This window comes from Pan troglodytes, chromosome 18, assembly GCF_028858775.2.
Source record: "Pan troglodytes isolate AG18354 chromosome 18, NHGRI_mPanTro3-v2.0_pri, whole genome shotgun sequence".
In the NCBI taxonomy this organism is placed as follows: Eukaryota; Metazoa; Chordata; class Mammalia; order Primates; family Hominidae; genus Pan; species Pan troglodytes.
The window spans coordinates 76,530,634-76,554,404 of record NC_072416.2 but is presented as its reverse complement, the minus strand read 5'-3'; the positions used below and the strand labels follow the sequence as shown (position 1 = coordinate 76,554,404).

Below are 23,771 nucleotides of genomic sequence, written 5' to 3'. Positions count from 1 at the left end.
CCTTGCTCTTCATCTGCAAATTATCTGTATCTCCCTCTTCAAAACTTCTTGCATGCTTACCCAAGACCTTTTACAAGGTCAAGACGACAGGCACAATGAAATGACACAAGTTCCTTCAACTTCTTACCCATAGATAGCTACATAGGACAGGAGATCAAGCTGTTACACAAGTTCCCTGTGATACAGTCTTTCTGCTCCTTAGCTCAGCTAGGTCCAACTGCTTGTCTCACAACCAGGAAGAATTAGGCATGCAGACAACGGCGAGTGAGTGGAGCCGAATTTATTAACTAAAAGGAAAACTCTCAGTGGAGAAGGAATGTGGTGGGTGTGGTTCCCCTACCTGAAGGCAATAAAGTTGCCCCATGTGGCTGGGTCTGGGGCCTTATATTAACTCAGAATGGAGGGTACATGCTAATTACTTTGTGAGCATGCACAGAAGGTTAAAGGGAAGGCAACACTCAAAGGTGGGCATGACAGTGTAGGAAACCAGTTAGGGAAGGGCAGGAATATGTAAAATAGGTGAAAGGTGGGGATCAATCAGAAGAGTGCACCAAATAAGAAGACAAGTTCTCAATCTGGTCCGAGGATTTGACTTGTAGCTTGGCTTTCAGTCTTTAAAATGTCTTCAACTTGGAAGTGTGGTTTCACCAGGGACCGACTCCTATCTACCTAGGCATTTGGCTGCCTCCTGCCACTCTCACCTGGACTTTAAGTACCCATTAAGGCACCATACACCAGTCATACGAACTTGAGCAGGGCCAGGGGACTTGGCTGCCAATTGTGCTTGGGATATGTCCATTCCTACATTACTTAACACTTTCTACCATGTGCCATAATCTGTATGTGCAAATGTTATCTCCACAGTAGACAGTAATCAATGTCCATAGGAAGTGCGTGTTTGCCCAGAGTCAAGATGTGGTAAGAAGTAAAACTTTTGTACATATCTGGATGGATACATTTGAATCAATGCTATTTTCCTTATGGCATTTGGTCTACAGGACGTTGAATAGCCATGTTTCACAATATATTACTGAAGCTGGAGGGAAAAAGTTGATGTGGTTCTAGTTGATCAAGAAAGAGTCATTTATGCTGTGGAGACAAGACAAACCCATTAGGACTCAAGGAACCCAAGAATGAGACATATCATTTCAAACCTGAGATGAGAAAGGTGCTTTAAAGAGTCTAGGAGCAGCAGCAGCCACCACCATGGGGTTGAGTTACACAGAAGATTTGTAAGTGAAATTGTTAACATGCTCCCCAAAAGTGAGGCAAGATTTTGCAGGTTAAATAAACACTCTTCTGAATGTTAAGATAATTGTGGCTTTGGGGGATTCAATTTCAGACACAGCAAAGGAATGAGCTGAGTGGAATGTTATGTAAAAGGAAATACTTTCCAATCCCTCCTGGAAGCAGAATGTCACACCATCTGGGGCATTTCTCAACTAAGCTGCAAGACTTCATAGTATTTGGAAATACTGTGAAATTCAACAGAAAGTGCCCAAGGAACCACAGTCTTCTAAGAAACTTCTTAGTCTTTGCTGGTATTCAACTGTCTTTCCTCCCACAAAAGGGAAAAAAAATACTGTAGAATTCTAAGTTTGATCCCTGCTTAAATAGCTAGACCTGGTTTCATGAAATCATGGATGGCAGTATACACTGAACACAGCAATTCCCTTCAACAGCTGCCTCAGTCCAGGTAAGGTCAAATCTACTTCAGCAATCCACCAAGGCCACAGCTGCCCAAAATGCAGCATGTGCCACTAGCAAAACAAGATGATTTTAGGTAGCATCCAAGGAGTTTATAAAAATTATTTCTATCAGGCCGGGCACAGTGGCTGACGCCTGTAATCCCAGCACTTTGGGAGACTGAAGTGGGCGGATCACTTGAGGTCATGAGTTTGAGACCAGCTTAGCCAACATAGTGAAACCCATCTCTACTAAAAATATAAAAACTAACCAGGCGTGGTGGCACACGACTGTAATCCCAGCTACTGGGGAGGCTGAGGCAGGAGAATCGTTTGAACCCGGGAGGCGGAGGTTGCAGTGAGCCGAGATCGCGCCACTACACTCCAGCCTCGGCAACAGAGTGACACCCCATCTCTTAAAAAAAAAAAATGTATATCCCAGCACTTTGGGAGGCCAAGGCAGGCGGATCACGAGGTCAGGAGACTGAGACCATCCTCGCCAACATGGTGAAACCATCTCTACTAAAATACAAAAAATTAGCTGGGTGTGGTAGCACGTGCCTGTAGTCCCAGCTACTCAGGAGGCTAAGGCAGGGGAATCGCTTGAACCCGGGCGGCGGAGGTTACAGTGAGCCGAGATTGCACCACTGCACTCCAGCCTGGCGACACAGCAAGACTCCATCTCAAAAAAAAAAAAATATATATATATATATATTTTTTTATATTTATATGCTGTAATGTAATGGAAATTATATCATCATCCTCACAAAATCAATTTCACAAATAGTCCTATAAAGGATTTCTTAAAATTGGTAGCAATAAACATTAAATAATAGTAAACTGACGCAGTGATTTTGCAAAAATGACGATCTAATTGGCTTAAGTTTGAGAAAGCAACACTGCAAGATACACAATACGAAGGGCATCTTTTAGAAAGAACAAACATGAGCGATTTACTTTCACGTGAGACACCCTCAGAAAATGTTAGTCATTCTATTGACAGAATGAGAAACATGATCCCCAGTTAAAGAATATCTTTTGCATCATATGTGCATAAGAGAATTCTTTTGTTTAGTGCAATTCTAGCATGTCAGAGAGGTACGTGACAGATAAGATGGCGTGACAGGGAAAACTCACTTCGTCACCTGTGTCTGCCTCTCATTATGTGTGTGGCCCTCAGGAAAGTGAATAAACCCCTCTGAGCCACAGCTGTGTCCCCTGTAAAGGGAATGATAATGCCCACCTTGTTTGACAGCCACAAGAATTAGAGAAAATATATAAAAAGCCCAGCATCAGCCTTGACAGAGATGGTGCCTAAAAGAGGATATTTCCTGTTTTCTCAAATGCTCATTCTACTTTGGGGATATGGTACCCACCAATAACTGAGAGATAAAAAACACATATACATTGTCTTCCACATTTATAAGATACTTATGTATTGTTTCTGTTGCCCTTACTCAATATGTCTGGTAGAGAATGTCCTGAATAAATATTCAAGGAAAGAGCAAATAAAACGAGAAATATCAACATATAAAATCAGTATCAGCTTGGGTGGCCAATGACCATCAGCTGTTCCTCTAAATTTGAAAGGACCGCCACATGTCGAGAATTTGACAGACACCATCAAGTATTAAAATAATAATTAACTGGGAATGGATTCTGCTGTCAAGATAACCTAGCCACATTTAATTAATTAATTTTTTTTTCAGTTGGAATAGAGAAAATAATCCAAAACAATTACCCAGAGTGGAGCACAGCACCGGCTGTGTCCCCTGGAGACCACCAGGAATTTTTCATTTCATGCACCATTTGCAACTTCTTATAGTGAATTCCAGAACATCAGTAGATACACTTAACAGAAAATGGAAATACTCTTGTTTTTGTCATTTCCTTAAATTTTTGCCTCATGTCCATTACCTTGATTATATTTTCCCATCCCATCATCAGCAGTCCCAGCAGCAAAATCTCAATCTCACTGATTCTAAATAGGCGGAAATGTAAGATACAAGTACATCCACATGCTCTCCACGATGGTTTTCTAGGGAAAATGCATCCATTTGATAATTGTGCCCCAATGGCACTTAGTGCAATGGGCATGATATCTGACATGCAGGTCTCATTCCTTGGTGTTACAGTTCTGGTTGTTTCCATTTTTCTCCTGCCCTTTGCATTCAGCGCTTTATTGCCCTGTGTTCTGGCTTTCTGGGGACATTTAATAAAATGGACAATCAACTGTAAGTGCAGTAAGGATGGGGGCTGGTAGGGAAAGTAAGCAAAAGTAACTTCAACTACACTCATGAACTACTAGCCTCACTTGAACATAGTGCCCTTGGATGGAAAAGATGTAAATTAACCCAAGTGTCTCTTGGCAAATTCCCATTTGTTCATCTGACAAATGAATCATATTCCCGTCCTTAAGAAATTTAGTTGTGATATGAAAGAAATTTGATAGGCCAAAGTAGAATTTAGCGAACTCCACAAGAGAAAGCGACTATTATTCATACAAAGAGAAGAAGGAAATACCTCGCAGATGAGGAGGGTTGGGGTGGCATTATTTAAAGACAGAATTGGTTCTTTCTGTGACCCTCAGCTTCTCACGCCCAAAATGGATTAAGTCATAATAATGGGTCCCAAACCCCTGAAGGATAGAGGTGGTATCTGAAGTCACCTTGTGCTCTCACACCTAGGATTATGCTTGGCATACAACAGAATTTTGTTGAATTACAAAATCCCCGAAAAATAATAGGATACCACGGGTGAAATCTCCCAGCATCTTTGATCACACTAAGATCACAGTTATCTGTTTAAAACACTGCATACAATCAGTACTTTTTAAAAAACCCCCGAGTCCCTCCCTCTATTACCATTATCCACAACACAGTCATTTAGGTACCATTTGCTTAATTTAAGGACCAGCTGTGTTTATAAAATTGCACTGGAAATGAACTCTTCTATACTTTTTAGCCTCGCCTCGTCCTTTGCAAAAGACTGCTGCTAAGTGGAGTTGCTCTTCTGATTTTCAGTTTTAAAAAATGAGTATGTGTTAAGATAATACAATATTTGTCTTGGTGAACTTTGGAAAACCCTGCTCTGTGGTCCACGGAGCTCATGCAATTAGGCTGACCTGCAGTGCGAGTAAGTGAAGGTCCATGCAGCCTTCAAACACATCCATGGCTAAGAAGTCAAAAGTATCCAGGCAACTTGAGTGAAGGGCTAGAGCTGGCAGTAAATTACGTGACAACGCCTAGGCAGAACACATTTACTCTTACAACTGAAAACTTTGCCTTTGACTATGCTTTCCTTGTGGGACAATCTGGGGAGCCCCCATGCGAAGCAGTGCCTCATCCAGGGCCTGGCACAGGGGGGATGACTGGTATCTGTCAATAGTGCTTCTATTAAAATAATACCTGGGCCTCCTGAATACATAAAATGCAACCCTCAAAGCATTTTACCCACTTGGTAAGTGGGGAAAATAAAGGCAATAAACAAAGAGCCTTCCTGAAAACACATTAGCATTGCTACAAATTAACATTATATTTTGTAGGCATAAAGCAATACTAAAGCAGCAATACAAGCCATTATTTATGAACTTCTGCAGTATCATGGATGCATAAATTCTGCAGAAAAATCATGGGAAGGGAACATTAATTTTTTAATAACTTTATAGAATAGTTTTAAGTACCAGATGATGATTTCATTCACATCATGCAAAGAGAGTTTATTTAAATACACTTTATACAGTTTTAATGCAGGGAGAGGGTTTTAATAGGTGGTGGCAGAGGTGAACTTACATGAACAATAAGAAAAAAAATTGTTTGGGGAATGTGCTTAAGCACGTGGTCAACTCACTCAAAAAATAAAACATCTCATGCATTTTGTACATCTCCCTTGCCAATGACGACTCTTTCCTCTGTTTTGCCTAGAGATATATGGAGCTGTAATAGAGTTCAGAAGCCCCCGACAGCTGTGTGCTGCCATTCAGACCTGAAAGATTCCATGTTATGATAAAAATTAATGTACTCTGACATCCTCTGGGACTTTCTGGGCCCTGGGAATAGCTAATGAAGAAATACAACCTTGCTGGAGAATGGCACTTGGCTCTGGAGTTGAGGATTAATTCACATGTGGTAGTGGAGTGGTCCCCCTGTCACCAGCTGTAAAGCAACCAGACCCCAGGGCCAATGGGAGCCAGCACTGATTGGTTAGAATTATTTCCGAGGTCAGGAGAAGTCAAATAAGAAAAATGCTTTAACAAAATAATTGAACCCAACTTAGAATCAGCCTGTCACTTCTTAAACCAAAAATGAGTCATGTAACACCTTGTCTCTTGTTGGCTTTGATCGTGGACTTGTAAGTTTCTCCCCAGGAAAAATGCTTCCTGAGTGATTGTACCAATACCAGGCACGTCCCAGGGAACTCTCCTTCAAGAGGGGCTCAGAAAGGGGGTTGGTGTTGAGCTTGGGGGAAGTGCTGAAGCCCCCAATTTCTACGGACCTCCAACCCTACTTTCCAACATGTTTACTGCAACCCCCCACCCATGATGTTTACAAATAAGGTATAATAATCACAATAATGTTCATAGCAGCATCTTTTACAGTAGCCAAAAAGTAGGAACAACAGAAATATCCGACTGACAACCAGATAAACAAATATGGCACATCTACATAATGGAATTTTTTTCAGCCATAAAAAGAAATGAAGTACTGATTTTTGCAATAACATAAATGAACCTCTAGAACATTATGCTAAGTGAAAGCCAGTCACAAAAGACCATGTATTATCTAACTCCACTCATATGAAATGTCCAGAATAGGCAAACAGGTAGAGATGAAAGCAGATTGCTGATTGCCTTGGGACTGGAGGAAGTAGCGATGGAAAATAACTGCTAATTGTTATGAGATTTCTTTTTGGGGTGATGAAATTGTTCTGGAATTCAAAAGTGGTAATGGTAATGTAACTTTGTGAACGTAATAAAAATCACTCAATTGTACAGCTTAAAATAATGAATTTTGGCTGGGCACAGGGGCTCACGCCTGTAATCCCAGCACTTTGGGATTACAGAGGCAGGTGGATCTAGAGGTCAGGAGTTTGAGACCAGCTTAACCAACATGGTGAAACCCCGTGTCTACTAAAAATACAAAAATTAGCCAGGCCTGGTGGCGCACACCTGTAATCCCAGCTACTCAGTAGGCTGAGGCAGGAGAATCACTTGAACCCAGGAGGCAGAGGTTGCAGTGAGCCAAGATCACACCATCACACTCCAGCCTGGGCGACAGAGCAAGACTCTGTCTCAAAAAAAAGGAAAAAGGAATTGTATTGTATGTAAATTATGTCTCAATTAAAAAAAAAAAAATCCCTGGGCTCTGAGAAATCTTTACTGACATTCTCAAAATGCGTTAAGTAGCCTTCAGTGGGGTTCCTCACCCTTTCCCTAAAGCAGACTTAAGGTCTCTCCAGACTCTTTCCCCTAAATCATATATACTCCCACAATACCAAGACAGGATACAGGTTACAAGATACAGCGAGTTCCATAAAAATAGGTTGCTCTTTTTTTAGACAATTGATGGGCTACACAAAGCTACATAGTTCTAGACCAAAACATTATTTCAGCCTATTAGAATTTTACCATGTCAAGTTGAATTTATTCTCAATATCTGAATTTTAGCTACTTTAAGAAATATTAGGTTCAAAATTTTTAAACTTGGCTTTTCTTAAAATATTCAGTCTTTTCCACTTTATTTTGTTAATTTACTATCTTCACTAAATTATGGAAAATGTAGAAAAAAGTGGTATTAGAAAAAATATCTTGCAAAAATATTTGAAATCTTTATTTCTGCACACACATATTTAACATTTTTCCTATGGAAGGTCTATCATTCTCTTCAAAGAAAAAAACAAGGCAGCTGGACATGGCTCATGCCTGTAATCCCAGTATTTTGGGAGGCAGAGGCAGGAGGATCACTTGATTCCAGAAGTTTGAGACCAGCCTGGACAACACAAGGAGACCTCGTCTCTACAAAAATAAAAATTAGTCAGGCATGATGGTGCACGCGTGTAGTCCCAACTACTCAGGAGGCTGAGTCAAAGGATCACTTGAACCCAGGAGGCTGAGGCCATAGTGAGCTGTGATCATGCCACTGCACTCCAGTCTGGGTGACAGAGCCAGCCCTATCTCAGAAAGAAGTAACAAAGTGCTATTCTGATATATGAATTGTAGTGTTAATTGAGGGGTAACAGTGTATTCATTGATACAAATTTAATGATCTCTTGGATTTGCTTTAAAATCAAATGCCCAGTGTACACTCCAGAATGATCCCTTCTTTCCTTCCTCCAGTCCTCCCTTCCCTGTTCCCTTTCTACCTGCTTCCTTCCCCCTTTTCCTCCCTCCCTCCCTCCTTAGGATGGTAAGAGGAGAAAAACCAAGCTGGATTCATGGGCCAAGTTGGGAAATAAAATTGTAAACCACAGAAACTCAAAGATTTTTTCCAAGTCTTCCTTCTGTCCATCCATCCATCCATCCATCCATCCACAATGCAGAACAATTACATTAGAATCCTGGGGGTGACAGCCAGACTGCAGTGTTCAAGGATTCCCAGCTGATTCCTCACACAGCCAAGCTGGGGAACCGCCCTGTCAGTCTCTCAGGACTTTTCAGATCTGAGGTGAGAAATCGAGGCACTGCTTTTCTATTAGCCTGGTGCATTCCACTAAGACCCATTTCCCAAAGCTGTGTAATTTGTCACCTTATGCATAACTTGTATTTCTGAGACAACCAGAGACCTTTTCCTCCTGTTTTTGGTTATGAATTATTGCATAATATCAGCTCATATATCTTTTTGATGACGAGTCAGTGACCGAACTATAACAGCAGTTTAAGCTTAAAAGTTAAACTGACGAACTTTACCACTAATTGAGAGGTCCCGTTTATGTTTTTCTGAATGACAAGGTATGGAATAGATTCCTCAAAAATGAAGAAAAGAAAGGACTCGCAATATTAAAAACACAGTGCAGTGACAAGTAGCTCAACTAAAAATATAATCTTCCTTGGGGATTTTCAGCAGGCTGCCACGGTGTAGCACCGCTGATTTATTCAAATGTATATTCAAGTTTTTAGGCTGACAAGAATTAGCTTCTCAACAATTTACTGGGAAAAGATGGTTCCCATGTTATTAAAATGTGATTTCAGTGTGGTTTTAGCACAGCTTCTCAACATGTCAATAATGTAAGTTTAGATTCCAAAGTGACAATGAGGGTGGTTAGGATGCTAAGAGGAGAAAAACCAAGCTGGATTCATGGGCCAAGTTGGGAAATATAATTGTAAACCACAGAAACTCAAACCCTTTTTCCAAGTCTTATATAAATCGAGAGTTCTCTGAGAGTAACCAAATGTTGAAACCCTGACGCCAGGGATTTGCTGCATTGATGTCTGTGTGGGTGGTCTCACTGCAGGTCAAAGAGCAGGCTTGATAGACTGGGCTGAGAGGTGTCGCTCCCTGTTCAACCCAACAATGCCAAGCTGGCTCAGTCCCATGATCCATGTCCACTCCAGGGAAGCCCTTACTCTTAACAGAAGCCCTCACTCTTACGGTTCATAGATTCCTTGTAAGAAAACCTTTGGGTTATGTGCCTAAAATAACTATTGTTGTAACTATGATTACATACAACTATGATTACTTTAAAAGTTGTTTCCCAAGATCTACAAATGTATAGGCTCCATGCCACCCAAGGAGGTATCAATTCAAGATTCTATCACTGAGAATCGGCACCTTAAAAGTTCAGTTCACCTAACAGTACTGTGTTTCCATTTTTGTTCTTCCCTCTTCTTCCGTTCCATCCTTCCTCTCTTCCAACCTTCTAACCATCTAGCCAGCCAGCCACCCATCCCCTTCTTCGTACTTACCTCTTCGATCCCCTTCCACCCCTTCCATCCTTCTAGCCAGCCAGCCACCTATCCCCTTCCTTATACTTACCTGTTCCATCTTTCTACCCATCTAGCCAGCCAGCCACTCATCCCCTTCCTTGTACTTACCTCTTCCATCCTTCTATCCACCTAGCCAGCCAGCCACCCATCCCCTTCCTTGTACTAGGAAGGCAGTAAATGTAATAATTGCAAAGGATGATAAAGACGATGAAAATGATGACACAGGTTAAAATTTACTTTTTTATTAAGTATCAGGTACTACGCTTTATAAACATTATGTTATTGAATCCTCTCAACAACCCAGAGTGGTGTTACTATCCTTTCCCATCTTTGCTGATGAAATTAAGAATTAGAAAGATTAAGGAATTTGCCAGCATCACCATCTTAATAAGCTGTAGCACAGATATTACAAGCTAAGACCAAGATGTATTAGCCAAAGTTTCTGCTCCTCTGGGGCTCAGTTTAATGAAGTAAAATCTATATAGAAAAAAACATCCCCGAAGTATTCCATGTACAATGATTGGGTGTGTTGCTGATGGTCCAAAAAATCACTCGTCAACTGTGGTGCCCGGGTAAGAGCAGGTAGAAGGGAGGCTCTGTAGAGGACGTGACACAAGCAATCCATGAATCCAGCTTGGTTTTTCTCCTCTTGCCATCCTAACTACCCTCATTGTCACTTTGGAATCTATGCTTACATAACTGACATGATGATGGACAAGTGGGAGAGGAGCCACACAAGCAAAGGCTCAGAGTCAGGATCCAGAACATGAGCAGCAGAGTAGAGAAGCCTGGACTGGGGAAGACATGGCCACAGGTGACAGGGGAGAAGACATCAGATCCCAGAGGCCTGGGTGGGCCACAGCAGGAAGTGTAGCTATTTGCAGGTCAGATGGCAGGACATTGCCAAACAGGACAGTGTCAGGGCTGGGTTTGCATTTGAGAGTGATCACGCCATCAATTTGGAGGTATAAATAGCAAAACGACCCCTTGGTCTTCTTCTGTCTACTTGATAAGCATCAATTTGAAGACAAGTAGAAAGAAAGTGGAAATGGACAGTGACATTCACAGTAAATGTATAAAGATGATGCAAATGACAGTCAACAGCTGCCGCTTCAGCTTAAACGAACACCATGAAGCAGCACCCTCTTGATTGGTTGGAAAATAGTCTGAGTACCTTAACTGATGGGACGAGAATCTCTTCTGACTTTAACTTCCTTTACACATATTTCAGCAAAACGATTTCCCTTTGGTGATAGAAAATTGGCTGAAAGGCCAGGAGCGGTGGCTCACGCCTATAATCCCAGCAGTTTGGGAGGTTGAGGTGGGCGGATCACCTGAGGTGATCCTGAGAAAAAGGAAAATTGGCTGAAAGAAGCATCTCCTCCAACCTTGAACTGACCTTCGTAATTGTCCCACTAGGCAGTGGCTGTCCATCATCTATTTTACTCATGGGACAAATCTCCTTTAGAAACAATGTTTTCTACATGGTACATTTCCCAAATGAGACAGATCTTTCTGATTCTCCAAGCTACTATCCAAGCTGAGCTCAACAGAAGAAGAGATTTTGGACGAAGCTCTAGCCTTACTGCCTACCAGCTAGCATGAACTTGGGTGAGGTTCTTAATTTCTTAGTCTGTAAAATGTGGTTAATCATTGCACCAGGCTGAACCATTAAACAGTGCCATTCTTCTGCCATTTTTTAAACCACCCTTACAGTCCTTATAAGGATAAAATGGGATGGTATGTAAGTGCTTAGCTGTACATGATACACGATAAATAGCTGATAAATATTAGCAATTATTATCATCATTATATGGTTCCATACTCCAATTAGTGCTTCAGTATCTTCGTTATTGAAACAGCACTTAGTTGTCTTATTGACCTGCTTCCCCATATGGTAATATTTCCAAAGCTCAGCAAAGCACATTGTTCCACTTAAACTCTTTCCTCTTCTCTCAGCCGTGAAATATCATGGGGGAGTTTCGTCAAAGAATTGAAATTAACTATGCACACAACATCGACTCTCAACACTTATTTACTTTGACCAGACCTAACATAACCCATTTTCTAAGAAAAACAGAATATATTTCTCATGATGAAAAAGGGTGCTATTAAAATGAATTTCATTTCAAGGGTCTCTGGGCCACCGTCCAAGGAGTAGTAAACCACAGCTGCCAGGCCAGATACCAAATCCAAGCCACTTCCTGTTCTTTGTAAATAAAGTTTTATTAGGACACAGCCACACCCAGTTATGTATGTGTTGTCTCAGGCTACTTTTATATTACAATAGTCTCATGTAACACTCAACAATGTATTCAACAATGCTTGAATGGTTGCAGCAGAGACTGTCTGGCTGATAAGAACAAAAATATTTACTATCTGATTCTTTGCAGAAAAACTTTGCCGACGAATGTCTAGTCCAGTGCTTTACATAATCATTATTTAACACCAACAATAATTAACATTATTTGCTATAGCTAAAGGAAGGACATCACCTTCCATGTGCACTGGTGGGATTGAGAGGAGTGGGAAAAGACAACCCCGGGGTAATTGTATCTACCCTCCAAAGCGTGGTTTTTACTCTCTATGGAAGGGAAGGCTGTGTTCAATTTACATATATGACTTTGATTTCATGAAACATGATAGTGATAGTTAAACCTAGCATTCTGTTGGGAAATCAAAAATGTTTATTTTGTGAACATTGGTGTGGTTAATTCGAACACATTTTCATTTATGTCTTGGCAGTGATGACTTTTAATATGGCAAAAAGGCTCACTAACTTTTTTTTTTCCCGACAAATGTCATGCTAAGTGACCCCTAATTGATGTAATAATTATTCTCTCCACCAGGGGTGGGTTTTTGAAGGTTGGCATCATAAAAAGTTATCAAAAAACTGCTAAGCATCACAACTACTATAAGAAAGAAATAAGGTACAGGAGATATGAGAAGGCATAAGCTTTATTTCCAATGTCTAGCCAAGTTCCTGGCACTGTTGTGAGTGCTGAATAAATGATGAGGTGAGGGAAAAAAAAGTTTTTAAGGAGGTGAGAAAGAAAGCAGGTAGAGTGCTCTGGGGTTCCACTGTACTTAAGGATTCCTAGTATTTGCAGTGTGTCCTGCTGTACCTCACTTATCCAGAGCAGGCTGCTTTTATGGAAACTCATCTGAAAAAGATGCCTAAAATCAAGAGGAACAGACATAGTCATGTCAAAGAAAATGGAATTTAAGCATTTACTCCGAAAGAAAACTGTGAAGCATCCTTGGGTCCATGGCTTTCCATCAGCGTAAATCAAGAATAACAAAAGAGTAGCAAAAAAGAAAAAGAAAGAAAAAACAAAACAAAAAACCATACTCAGTAGAGTAATGAAGTACTTTATGATCCTCAGTGGAACATCACTACAGTAACAATAATTTCTCTTGGCTCTTGTCACCCTAGAGCTTGCAGGCAACGTGAAGCTCATTTCCCTTCTTCTCTTGGTTGTCAGGCATTGCAAAGATCATTCCTGGGCCCAATTTTCCTTTCTTCCTTCCCTTCTTTCTTTCTTCCCTTCTCTCTCTTTTTCCTTTTCTTTACAAGACAGGTTCTGGCTCTGTTGCCCAGGCTGGAGTGCAGTAGCATGATCACGGCAGCCTCCACCATGCTGGCTCAAGTGATCCTTACTCGTCAGCCTCCCAAGCAGCTGGGACTACAGGTGTGCACCACCACACCCAACTAGTTTCTGTAATTTTTGTAGAGACAAGGTTTTGCCAAATTACCGAGGCTGGTCTCAAACTCCTGAACTCAAGCAACCTGCCTGCCTTGGCCTCCCAAAGTGCTGGGATAACAGGCATGAGACACCACACGTGTCCTCTCAAACGATTGTGAAAGCCCTTATGAGACCCACACTTCCTCTCTGAGCACAACATCCCATTTTCCTGTTTAATTAATTAGTTTTCTTATTGCTGTCTTAAACTCTATATATTCTCAGAAACCTTTCTAAGATCATTTTACGATCAAGATGAGAAACAAATGCATATTACCAATAGTCCCAGGCTCCATAAAGTGAGATGTGTCTGGTAATTTCATGCATTATGGCTATTTTCAATAATCAACAACCTGCAAAGCACTGTGAAAATACACATTACACACACTTGGAAAGTGAGGCTGAGAGATTTTCATTAGTTTGCCCAAAGCCACACAGCCAGTAAGTGGTAGTAGAGCTGGAAGCGTCAGTTGACCCCCAACACCCACGTTCTTTACACTACTCCAGGGCATACAGGTTGTTGCCCAGGGGTAGCAAACTATGGCCCCTGGCCAATCTGGCCCATTGTCTGTTTTGTAAAGTTTTATTGGAACACTGCCATGATCATCCGTTTCCATACTATCTACGGCTGCTTTCAGGCTACCATGGCAGAAGCAAGCAGTTGCGACAGAGATCTTAATAGTCTGAAAATTCTCAAATATTCACTCTCTGGCCCCTTACAAGAAGTTTACCTACCTCTGCCCTTTATGGTCATACTTTGATGTTTTTGGGAAGAGAGTGTATGATCTATTTCAGAAACATTTTTCAAAGTATTATATAAAAAGACCGAATGCTGAAAAAGTTTCAGAAGGCAAAATTTTACTTAGGAGGGAAGCATTCTTCCCTGATGTTTCTAGATACACTAAGTATTTCACAGTGTGATTTTTCAATGCCTTAGGATGGAAACTGTATGGGATAGAAAAAAAAAAATTTAACTTGTAGACTTTTCAAAATTTTCCTATAAAAATCATAATTAAGAGCTAGATTTAGAGCATTCATTAGAGCAAAAAACTGCCTCTGTTTTTCTTTTCTTTGGGTTTTCATACTGTGTAGAGAAGCAAAGCAACATGATCTTCTGTTAGGCAAACCAAAAATGGATTTCTCATGTTGAGCCAAGAGTAATGCAGATATGTTGGCTAAAACATTATTCTTAAAACCGAGCTAGGGAGAAAAAGAAAGATTAATATGTAATTTACACGTTGGTCTTCAGGGTAATTCATCCCACAAAATTTGGAATTTATTTATAATTTATAGCCCACCCACTTCCCTAGATGGATTTGAGACAGCAAAATTTGGAATATGAATCCAAGAATATTATATCTGGGATTAGTAGATTCAAGTTCTGAAAGTAATTTAGCAGAAAATGAAAATAAATAACCTTGTTAAAGATTTTTTTTCCTCCCAAATGTTTAAGAAGTAAAGCAAGGATAGAAAGCCGTTATTTTAACCTTTTTTTAAATTAAAAAAACACCACTGTTCTATATTATCTTCTAAGTGAGACAAAGCTTAAGTATAATTTCCTTAAATTATACTGGTGACAGAAAGTTCAGAAGAGACATAAAAATCCATGATCAAAAATGCAGTTCTAAAAATGTTTGGACTTGGGTAATTATTTTAATATGAATTTCCTATCAATTCCAGGAAGAATCAAAACCCTTGGTCAGTATTATACAAGCTGACCAGTAACTGCAATCTAAGTAATAAATATCTCAGGTGTCGTCACCAACTTTTTAAGTTCCAGGATTGCAATTCAGTTCTCTATTTTATCAGGGACATAAGGACCTACAAACCATTTTTTTAAAAATTTTGTAATATAGAGACAGCGTCTCACTACGTTGCCCAGGCTGGTCTCACGTTTCTGGGCTTAAGTAATCCTCTCACCTTGGCCTCCCAAAAGCGCTGGGATTATAGGCATGAACCATTGCGCCCAGCCATAAACCATTTTTTGAAGAAGAAAAAGTATTACAGAGCACCTCTCTCTAGGAGCTGTTAACTCTTCTAGGCCCTGTTCAAAATATGCACTTTTCAGTAGACCAAGCAGCTACTGCTAGGAAGGAAAATGTGCAAAGCCTCATAAAAACATACTGTTATTTCTCAGTCCATTTCAGAAAACCCCAGTATTTGGTCTGAGTGATTAGAAAGGGTCCCAGCTCTTCATACTCCTATGGACACCACTGCTGCCAGGCAGTAGGAAGTCTGGCTCCTCTCCAGGAATGCAGTTTAAACAAAAATATCCCTCACAAGCCAGTTTGGGTGGAACTTACCACAGGCTTTGGTTTGGAACTTTCCAGTAATGCCCAAAATAATTTGACCCGAGACACACTGGCCGACGACCGCTGCTACCGCTAACTCTGAGGAGAACTATCTGGAAGCAGGCTGAGGCTTCCTGGGCTGATCACCCAGAAAACTGAGTGGAGAATAACAGAATCAATGGATGAAAATGGGAGTGAGTAAACAGAGAGTGGGCAGAGGAGTGAGGAGGTCAGGACGTGCTGGGCCTGAAGAAAACTGGCTTTGGCGATCAGGCCTGTGTGTACTCTTGGACGATTACACCACTGCCTCTGAAGTATTCTTACGAAAACATTAAACACGAAGTTGACTGAGTCTCTTGAGTTATCTACCCTTTCACAGGAAACTCAGGAGACAGAAGAGTATGTTAAAAGACACCACAGAGATGCAATCACCAAAGTACAGACTGCAGAAATCTCTAGAGCAGAGGTTTCCAAATTTTTTTGGCACCAGCAAGTGGTTTTCTGGAAGACAATTTTTCCATAGACTCAAAGGAGTGGGGGTGGCTTTGGGACGATTCAAGCGCATGACATTTATTGTGCACTTTATTTCTATTATTATTATGTTGTAATATATAATGAAATAGTTATCCAACTCACCATAATGTACAATCGGTGGGAGCCCTGAGCTTGTTTTCCTAGAACTAGACGATCCCATCTTGAAGGTGATGGGAGGCAGTGACAGATCATCAGGCATTAGATTCTCATAAGGAGCATGCAGCCTAGATCCCTTGCATGTGTGGCTCACGATAGGGATCGCGGTCCTATGAGACTAATGCTGTTGCTGATCTGACAGGAGGAGGAGCTGAGGCAGTAATGAGAGTGACAGAGAGCGGCTCTAAGCACAGACGCAGCTTCCTATGCTTGCCCACTACTCACTCCCTGCCATGCCACCCAATTTATAACAGGCCACGGCTCCACTATTGGTTTGTGGCCTAGAGGTCATGGACCCCTGCTCTAGAGAACACCCTGGTCCCTTAAATCTGTTGCATTAAAAGAATTTTTTTTAAGGAAAAAAAAAAGGAGACAAAACCTATAGATTAAAAATGCATCGACCTTATTTGAATCCTGATTCAAACAAATTAACTATGAGAAAGAGGGAGGGAGGAAAAGAGGAGGCACAACAGAAATGTTTCTTGTTTTACGTTGTTTTTTAGCCACTAAATTTTGGAGTAATTTGTTTGAGACAGAGTCTCACTGTCCCCCAGGCATGATCTAGGCTCACTGCAACCTCTGCCCACCCCAGAGTTCAAGCAATTCTCGTGCCTCAGCCTCCTGAGTAGCTGGGACTTCAGGTATGCATCACCATGCCCGGCTAATTTTTGTATTTTTAGTACAGACGGGGTTTCGCCATGTTGGCCAGGCTGGTCTCAAACTCCTGGCCTCAAGCAATCCCCCCACCGCGGCCTCCCCAGGTGCTGGGATTACATGTGTGAGCCACCGTGCCTGGCCAGAGTAATTTCTTACTCGGCAATACATAACCAATACAGAAATCCACACTGAAATTCCTATGACTGAAGTGTGCAAAGTAACAAAAAGTCGTTTTGGATTCAGAGAGATTTGGGTTCAAATTCTGGATCTCCTACTTGCTCAAGTTGAGAAAGTGTCTTAGGCTCTCTGCACTGCAGCCTTGTAATTTGTAAAGTAGGGATAATCATGGTTAAGTGTGCAGGACTCTTATAACAAACTAAAGACAGAACACATGTATATAAGTGCTTAGCACACTGCCTTGCATAAAACAAACAACAAGTTGCCTAGCAGCTATTGTTTACATAATCATGGTTAGGAGGGCTCCCTCTACAACAGCCTCCTTTGCAGCCTCACCTCCCAGCACCCAGAATAAAAAGAAGAGATCCAGGAAGAGGCTGATCCCCATCTCCCACAGAAGGCAGATGGCGGGTGGTTGCACAGTACAATATGCTGCTTTTCTCACCAGTGTTTGTACTAAGAATCTGTTTCTACCTTTTCTGCTCTAAGACTACACAATATGCTGCCTATCCCAGTGTGGAGAAACACTTGAGATGGAGCATGGACCAAGGGAATACACACAGGAACTCAGAGCCTGATAATACTCTGGCTTGATCGCATACAGGCTTTGAAACGGTATATTAAATAAGAGCATCCACATGGAATTCAAATTTAAGGCATTTTTTCCTCTCCTCAATGCAACAGCGTGAAAAGAGATTGGTTCTGAACTGGCAGCCTTTCTTTCATTTGTCATTATGTTTTACACACAAGAAAATTTTAATGTCTGAAGATGGGGGGTGATAAGAATAGAGGTACATGTGTTTCTCTGGCAGCCTAGTCACCAGCACTTAAATTCACTTCTGACAGTTCTCAGAATCGAAAGACCTGCAAGTACTAAACTGTCATCTGCCTATCCATGAGAGATTTCACTTTGGCAGCATTTCAAAAGTAAAATCTCTCGCTTTTTTATGCATATTTTCACCACCACAGTATTTCTCTAAGCCATGTAAAATCCTGTACTCTCATGGGACACATACAAAGAGGGTTGTGCTACAGAGGTGTCTATATGGAAAATCACCCTTGTTTCTCAACCTAGAAGTATTTTCTAAAATCCCAAAGTCCTGTGCTAAAATCTGGGATTAGGGTAAAATGGGTGAGAGTTTCCTCCAAGGTTTTGAGCTTGGTGATTACAAAAGGCACTTGAACTTGATGATTTCCCAACTACTTAATGGTTAAAAGCTAATGGTCCAGTTAAGACGTGGAAGATGATCCTATTATGTAACAGTTGGCTCTCTTCAGCAAAGCTGCTCACTTCCAACACATTCTGACAGAGGAACTGGAGAAAGTTATTCAGCGGCAGTGAATTGTGAGATCTCACATGCTATGAGGGAAAGAACAAGAGGCAGACTGGAGTGAAACCCCATGCCCATCACCAACCTGCTAAGTGACCCTGCGAAAGTCACTCACATTCTCTGAGTCTGTTTCTATCACATTTAAAATGAAAGGGTCGGGCACGGTGGCTCATGCCTGTAATTCCAGCAGTTTGGGAGGCCAAGGTGGAGAGATCACTTGAGGTCAGGAGTTGAGTAGCCTGGCCAACATGGTGAAACCTCATCTCTACAGAAAATACAAAAATTAGCTGTGTGGGGTAACCTGCACCTGTAATCCCAGCTACTCTGGAGAATGAGGCATGAGAATTGCTTGAACCCGAGGTCAGAGGTTGCATTGAACAGAGATTGCACCACTGCACTTCAGCATGGGCAACACAGCGAGACCATGTCTCAAAAAATAAATAAAAAATAAAATAAAATGAAACACAGTATAGTACGGTGGTCAAGTTGGAGCCCTGGAGAGGTTAAATCAGCCCCTCTACCTACATTCCACATGCTTTGGATAAATCATATATCCTCTCTAGCCTCACTTTCCTTATCTGTATAGTAGAGATATTAATAGCATCTACTCCCAAGGATTGCTTTGAGAATTGAATCACAACATACATGCAAAATATTTTCCACGTATGGCCCATAAGCCCTCAGTAAATACGCTGCTGCCTCCGCTGCTGTTCTTGTCATTATCATTCCCTCCCAAACAACCACAGACAGATGAGTTTGAGGAGTCAGCCATCCATAACAGCTGACAACTGAGGTGGTGATAGGTTGTGTGGGGTTACTGTGGCTTTCAGGGCCACCACTCTCTTCTCAGAGCCCAGAAGAATGCCTAGGGCTTTAGAGGTGCTCCTGAAATGTGTGTGAAGTGAAGGAACGGGTGGATAAATGGATGATGAAGCAAATCAGTGAACAAATGTCTTGAATGCTAGTGTTGCAGCCTGTTGAGGTGCCTCTTGATAGTTCTGGCAAAGGGTGGCAGCTACTAACAGCCAAGCGCTGCAAAGGACACACACAGGAGGGCTCTCTCAGATCTGGCTGGCTGGGGGATGTTATCTCACTGTTCCTACAAGCCAGCTTGGGGTCTGCGCTTAGGGGATGTTGCAACTCTCACTAAGACTCTGACTCTAATGTAGACCTCAATGACTTGGGACACTGGCATACTCCAGCAAGAGCCTGAGAGAGTCAATTTTTTTTTTTTTTTTTTTTTTTTTTTTTTTTTTTTTTTTTTTTTTTGAGACAGAGTTTTGCTCTTGTCACCCAGGCTGGAGTGCACTGGTTCAGTCTCAGCTCACTGCAACCTCCACCTCCCGGGTTCAAGCCATTCTCCTGCCTCAGCCTTCCAGGTAGCTGGGATTACAGGCATGTGCCTCCCCGCCCAGTTAATTTTGCGTTTTTAGTAGAGACGGGGTTTTACCTTGTTGCCCAGGCTGGTCTCGAACTCCTGACTTCAAGTGATCCGCCCACCTCGGCCTCACAAAGTGCTGGGATTACAGGCGTGAGCCACCACGCCAGGCTGAGTACAAACTTTTTTTTTTTTTTTTTTTTTTTGAGATGGAGTCTCAATCTGTCGCCAGGCTGGAGTGCAGTGGTGCCATCTCAGCTCACTGCAACCTCTGCCTCCCAGGTTCAAGCGATTCTCCTGCCTCAGCCTCCCAAGTAGCTAGGACTAGAGGTGTGCACCACTACACCCAGCTAATTTTTTGTATCTTTAGTAGAGATGGGGTTTCATAATGTTGGCCAGGATGGTCTTGATCTCTTGACCTCCTGACCCTCCCGCCTTGGCCTCCCAAACTGCTGGGATTACAGGCATAAGCCACTGCACCCAGCTGAGAGCAAACTTTTTAAATCTAATAAAGTAGAGCGGCTGGGCACAGTGGTTCATGTGTGTAATCCCAGCATTTTCAGAGGCTGAGGCGGGTGGATCACCTGAGGTCAGGAGTTTGAGACCAGTCTGACCAACATGGTGAAACCCTATGTCTACTAAAAATACAAAAATTAGCAGGCCATGGTGGCAGGCATCTGTAGTCCCAGCTACTCAGGAGGCTGGGACAGGAAAATCACTTGGGCCCGGAGTGGGACGTTGCATTAAGGCGAGATTGCGCACTACGTTCTAACCTGGGTGACAGAGCCATGCAAGGAGAATTGGATACTAGACAGCAGTGTGGTGTCAGCTCCCCACAGGGCCATTTGAATATATGGTTTAAGATCCCTTCCCTCACATCCTTCATCTGCTTGCAACACTGCAGAACTAATGTTCCCAACAGAGCCTAACCCAAAGGCAGCTTGTCATTTATGAGAGCTCTCCACATTCAGTGGTTCTGGTGCCTCTTGTGTAATCATCTTATCCTTGGCACAACCTGTGCTATTATTAACTTAATCCTCATGTTTGAATCGAGTCACTGAAAAAAAATAAATGAAGTTATTTATTAATGAAATTCAAACCTCTATGTTAAACGAGAAACCAGGATTGCCTGCCCTAAATATGAGTAAAAATAAACACTTGGAAACAAAGTATTGTAATTAGTGTAGCTTGCCATGATCACTTTCCTTAGCTCAGTGTTTCAGGGTTTGAGGCCTCCTGTCTGTCTCTCTGTCTCCCCACCCCCTTCCGCTTCTCTCCCTTTCTCCTACAACCTTCTCTGTTAGAAAGGGATGCTAGCATATGATAGGATCAAAATATGCTAGGCCCTAACTAAGGCTTTCTCCAACTGGAATTATGAAAGACTGAAAAGGATGAAAATAAATAAATAAAAGGAATGTGAGTCCATGTTTTTTGGAACCACATCCATGTACCACATCAAATCATCGAAGGCTTTAGAAACTAGAGGTCTTTTGGGTGCTTGGATTGTCAACCTCCCTGCCATACTGGATAACTGAGTTTACTTGTTCCTGAATGCAATTTAAATATACTCTTACTCCATTCTGAAATGCACTGCAAAAAGTCTTATAATCAGGATGCATCTTACTATTGCCAAGCTTTTATTAGCCACTTTTACTAGTGCTTTAATAGTGTCTTCTCTTTTGGTATGTGGGAAGCTGTTATTAGATTGATGACACATCTCATAATGAAGGTGACTGTGAGTCAAGAAAATACGGTTCACCTTAACAGGGCCAATATAAATGAGCCTCCTGTTTGGACGCCAAGACAACACAACAGCCTTGCGTCCTCCCAATTGTGTTCATCTGATAAAGATATTACAATAGCAAGAAATTATGATCTATAACCCTCCACTGGAACACTCACACATTCTTGGCCTTGAATGCTTCAGCAAAATGCTGCACGCTACGGAGCAGAGCGAGGTCCAGGGTCATTGCTTCTACCTTGGCTTTATGCTGGAATGAGAGAAAATAAAAAGAAATGATAAATAACAGCAAGTTTAGTTCATGGTATCAAGTTACAGTAAATGTGTTATGGAACATGTCGGAATTCCCCTGTTTAATATAAGACGCCCAGAGAGAATATAAATCATCGGAATGAATGGAAGAACAGGGCTTTTACTGCCAAGTTCGGGGAGGATGTGAGGCTGGGATTCTGCTAAACCTACAGGCTGGGGGGCAGGGCGCGGGGGTGGGTTGTGCTGTGTTTCAGCCGCACAAAAGAGGCTGCGAAGGCGCTTTGGGCTAACGTTATCTCCTCTCAATCTGCATCCTAAAATGCTGTAAGGAGGGGAACGCACGACAAGGCCTCGATCATGGAAAGATGCAGTGGACAATATCTTAATTTCAAAAGCTGCCATCCAGGTTCTGAAATATCTCCACTAAACCTGCATCAAAAATCAAAGACAACTCCTTTATAGAAAGTACAAAAGCAGAAAGACTCGTTTATACCAATGGATTCTGACGGACCTCGATCCCAAAGGCAACACCCTGGCTTAGTAAACAGAAAACTCTATCAACAGGTGGAATACATGCTGGTGATAGGAATAATAATGGTAATAATGGCTACTGTGTACTTAGGGCCTGCCACGGGCTGGACATTTGCATACCATCTCACTCAAGGCTCCTAACAACTCAAAGACAATGTTTTCTCCATTTGACAATGCAGCATCTTACAAGAGATCACAGAGATAAGAAGTTGAGTACAAGAACTGACCCCAGTCACTCTGATAAAGAAGCCCAAGTTCCCGCCTAGCAAGAAACCAGGAGAACTGGAGAGGTCGGGATTTGAAGCAATGGTGTTCCATTGGCCATGTTCTTCATGGCATCATTCTGCAAGGACAAATCTCCGGGTTGCCCCTCCCACTAGCCTTCTGTATATGGGCCACTCCCAACTTTTAAATCTGGGTGCGCTTCGGAGTGCGAGATTAAATACTATCACTTCTTAGACCTAGCTCCTTGAAAGGACAAAAAGCCAAGAACACAGGGCCACCTGCCTATTCAAATAAGAAGAGTCCCGTAAAACAAACGGTTGACTTGGGAATTCTAGTCTAGACTGTGATGCTTAAGTAAGATTAAGGAGGATAACATGATACCTGTAAGGCTATGAAGGGGGATGCAAATGGCACTGCTGAGAACATCCTCTACCCTAAGTGTCCTGTTCAGGGATGGACAGGAGCTGGGCTGAGACGTTCAGTGTATTTGCAGCTGGTTTATCTTGGCTGCCAAGTCCTGGGCTCTAATCCAAGTCCTAAGCTTTGAGCAGTAAACATCAGGCAGTGACAGCTAGAAAACACACTCATTCTGGACCATTTAACACTGTTGAGCCTCAGTTTCCTTATCTGTAAAAGATGAATATTAGTCATCTACTCATAGGTTTGTAAGGATACATGTTCATAAGTTCCTAACATCCTGTCTGGAAGACAAATTATCTAATTAATTTAACTAGCAGAGAAGATGTTTCTTGTGCCAAACTCTTGTCCCCATGCCACTTGGCAATAAATGGTAATCTGGGTGGGTTACAGTCCAGCACAGTGGACAGATGGATGGCAATGATGTCCAAAGATCCTCCCTGAAGGCCACATCAGACCAGATTACTGAGGGAAGGATCCTAAAGAATCCAAGTCATGCCTGCTAACAAAGCCCTGTGCTTTTGTGTGTGTGTGTGTGTGTGTGTGTGTGTGTGTTTAGATGGAGTCTCACTCTGTCGTCCAGGCTGAAGTGCAGTGGCACCATCTTGGCTCACTGCAACCTCCACTTCCTAGACTCAAGCGATTCTCCTGCCTCAGCCTCCCGACTAGCTGGGACTACAGGTGCGTGCCAACACACCCAGCTTATTTTTGTATTTTTAGTACAGACGGGGT

General features: G+C 42.0%; 1 protein-coding gene across 4 annotated transcripts in view; it reads right to left on the bottom strand.

The window, feature by feature from the left end:
* WWOX (WW domain containing oxidoreductase) overlaps positions 1-23,771 on the bottom strand; it is a 1,110,761-nt gene that overhangs the window by 797,094 nt on the left and 289,896 nt on the right. For all 4 annotated transcript variants that reach the window (XR_010152460.1, XM_009431284.4, XM_001144696.7 and 1 more), the window contains one exon: positions 21,776-21,864. Coding sequence is in view for 3 of the 4 variants with exons in the window: in XM_009431284.4 (XP_009429559.4) it covers positions 21,776-21,864 (89 nt within the window). In the remaining variant the exon portion in view is untranslated. The remainder of the gene's footprint in view (positions 1-21,775; positions 21,865-23,771) is intronic.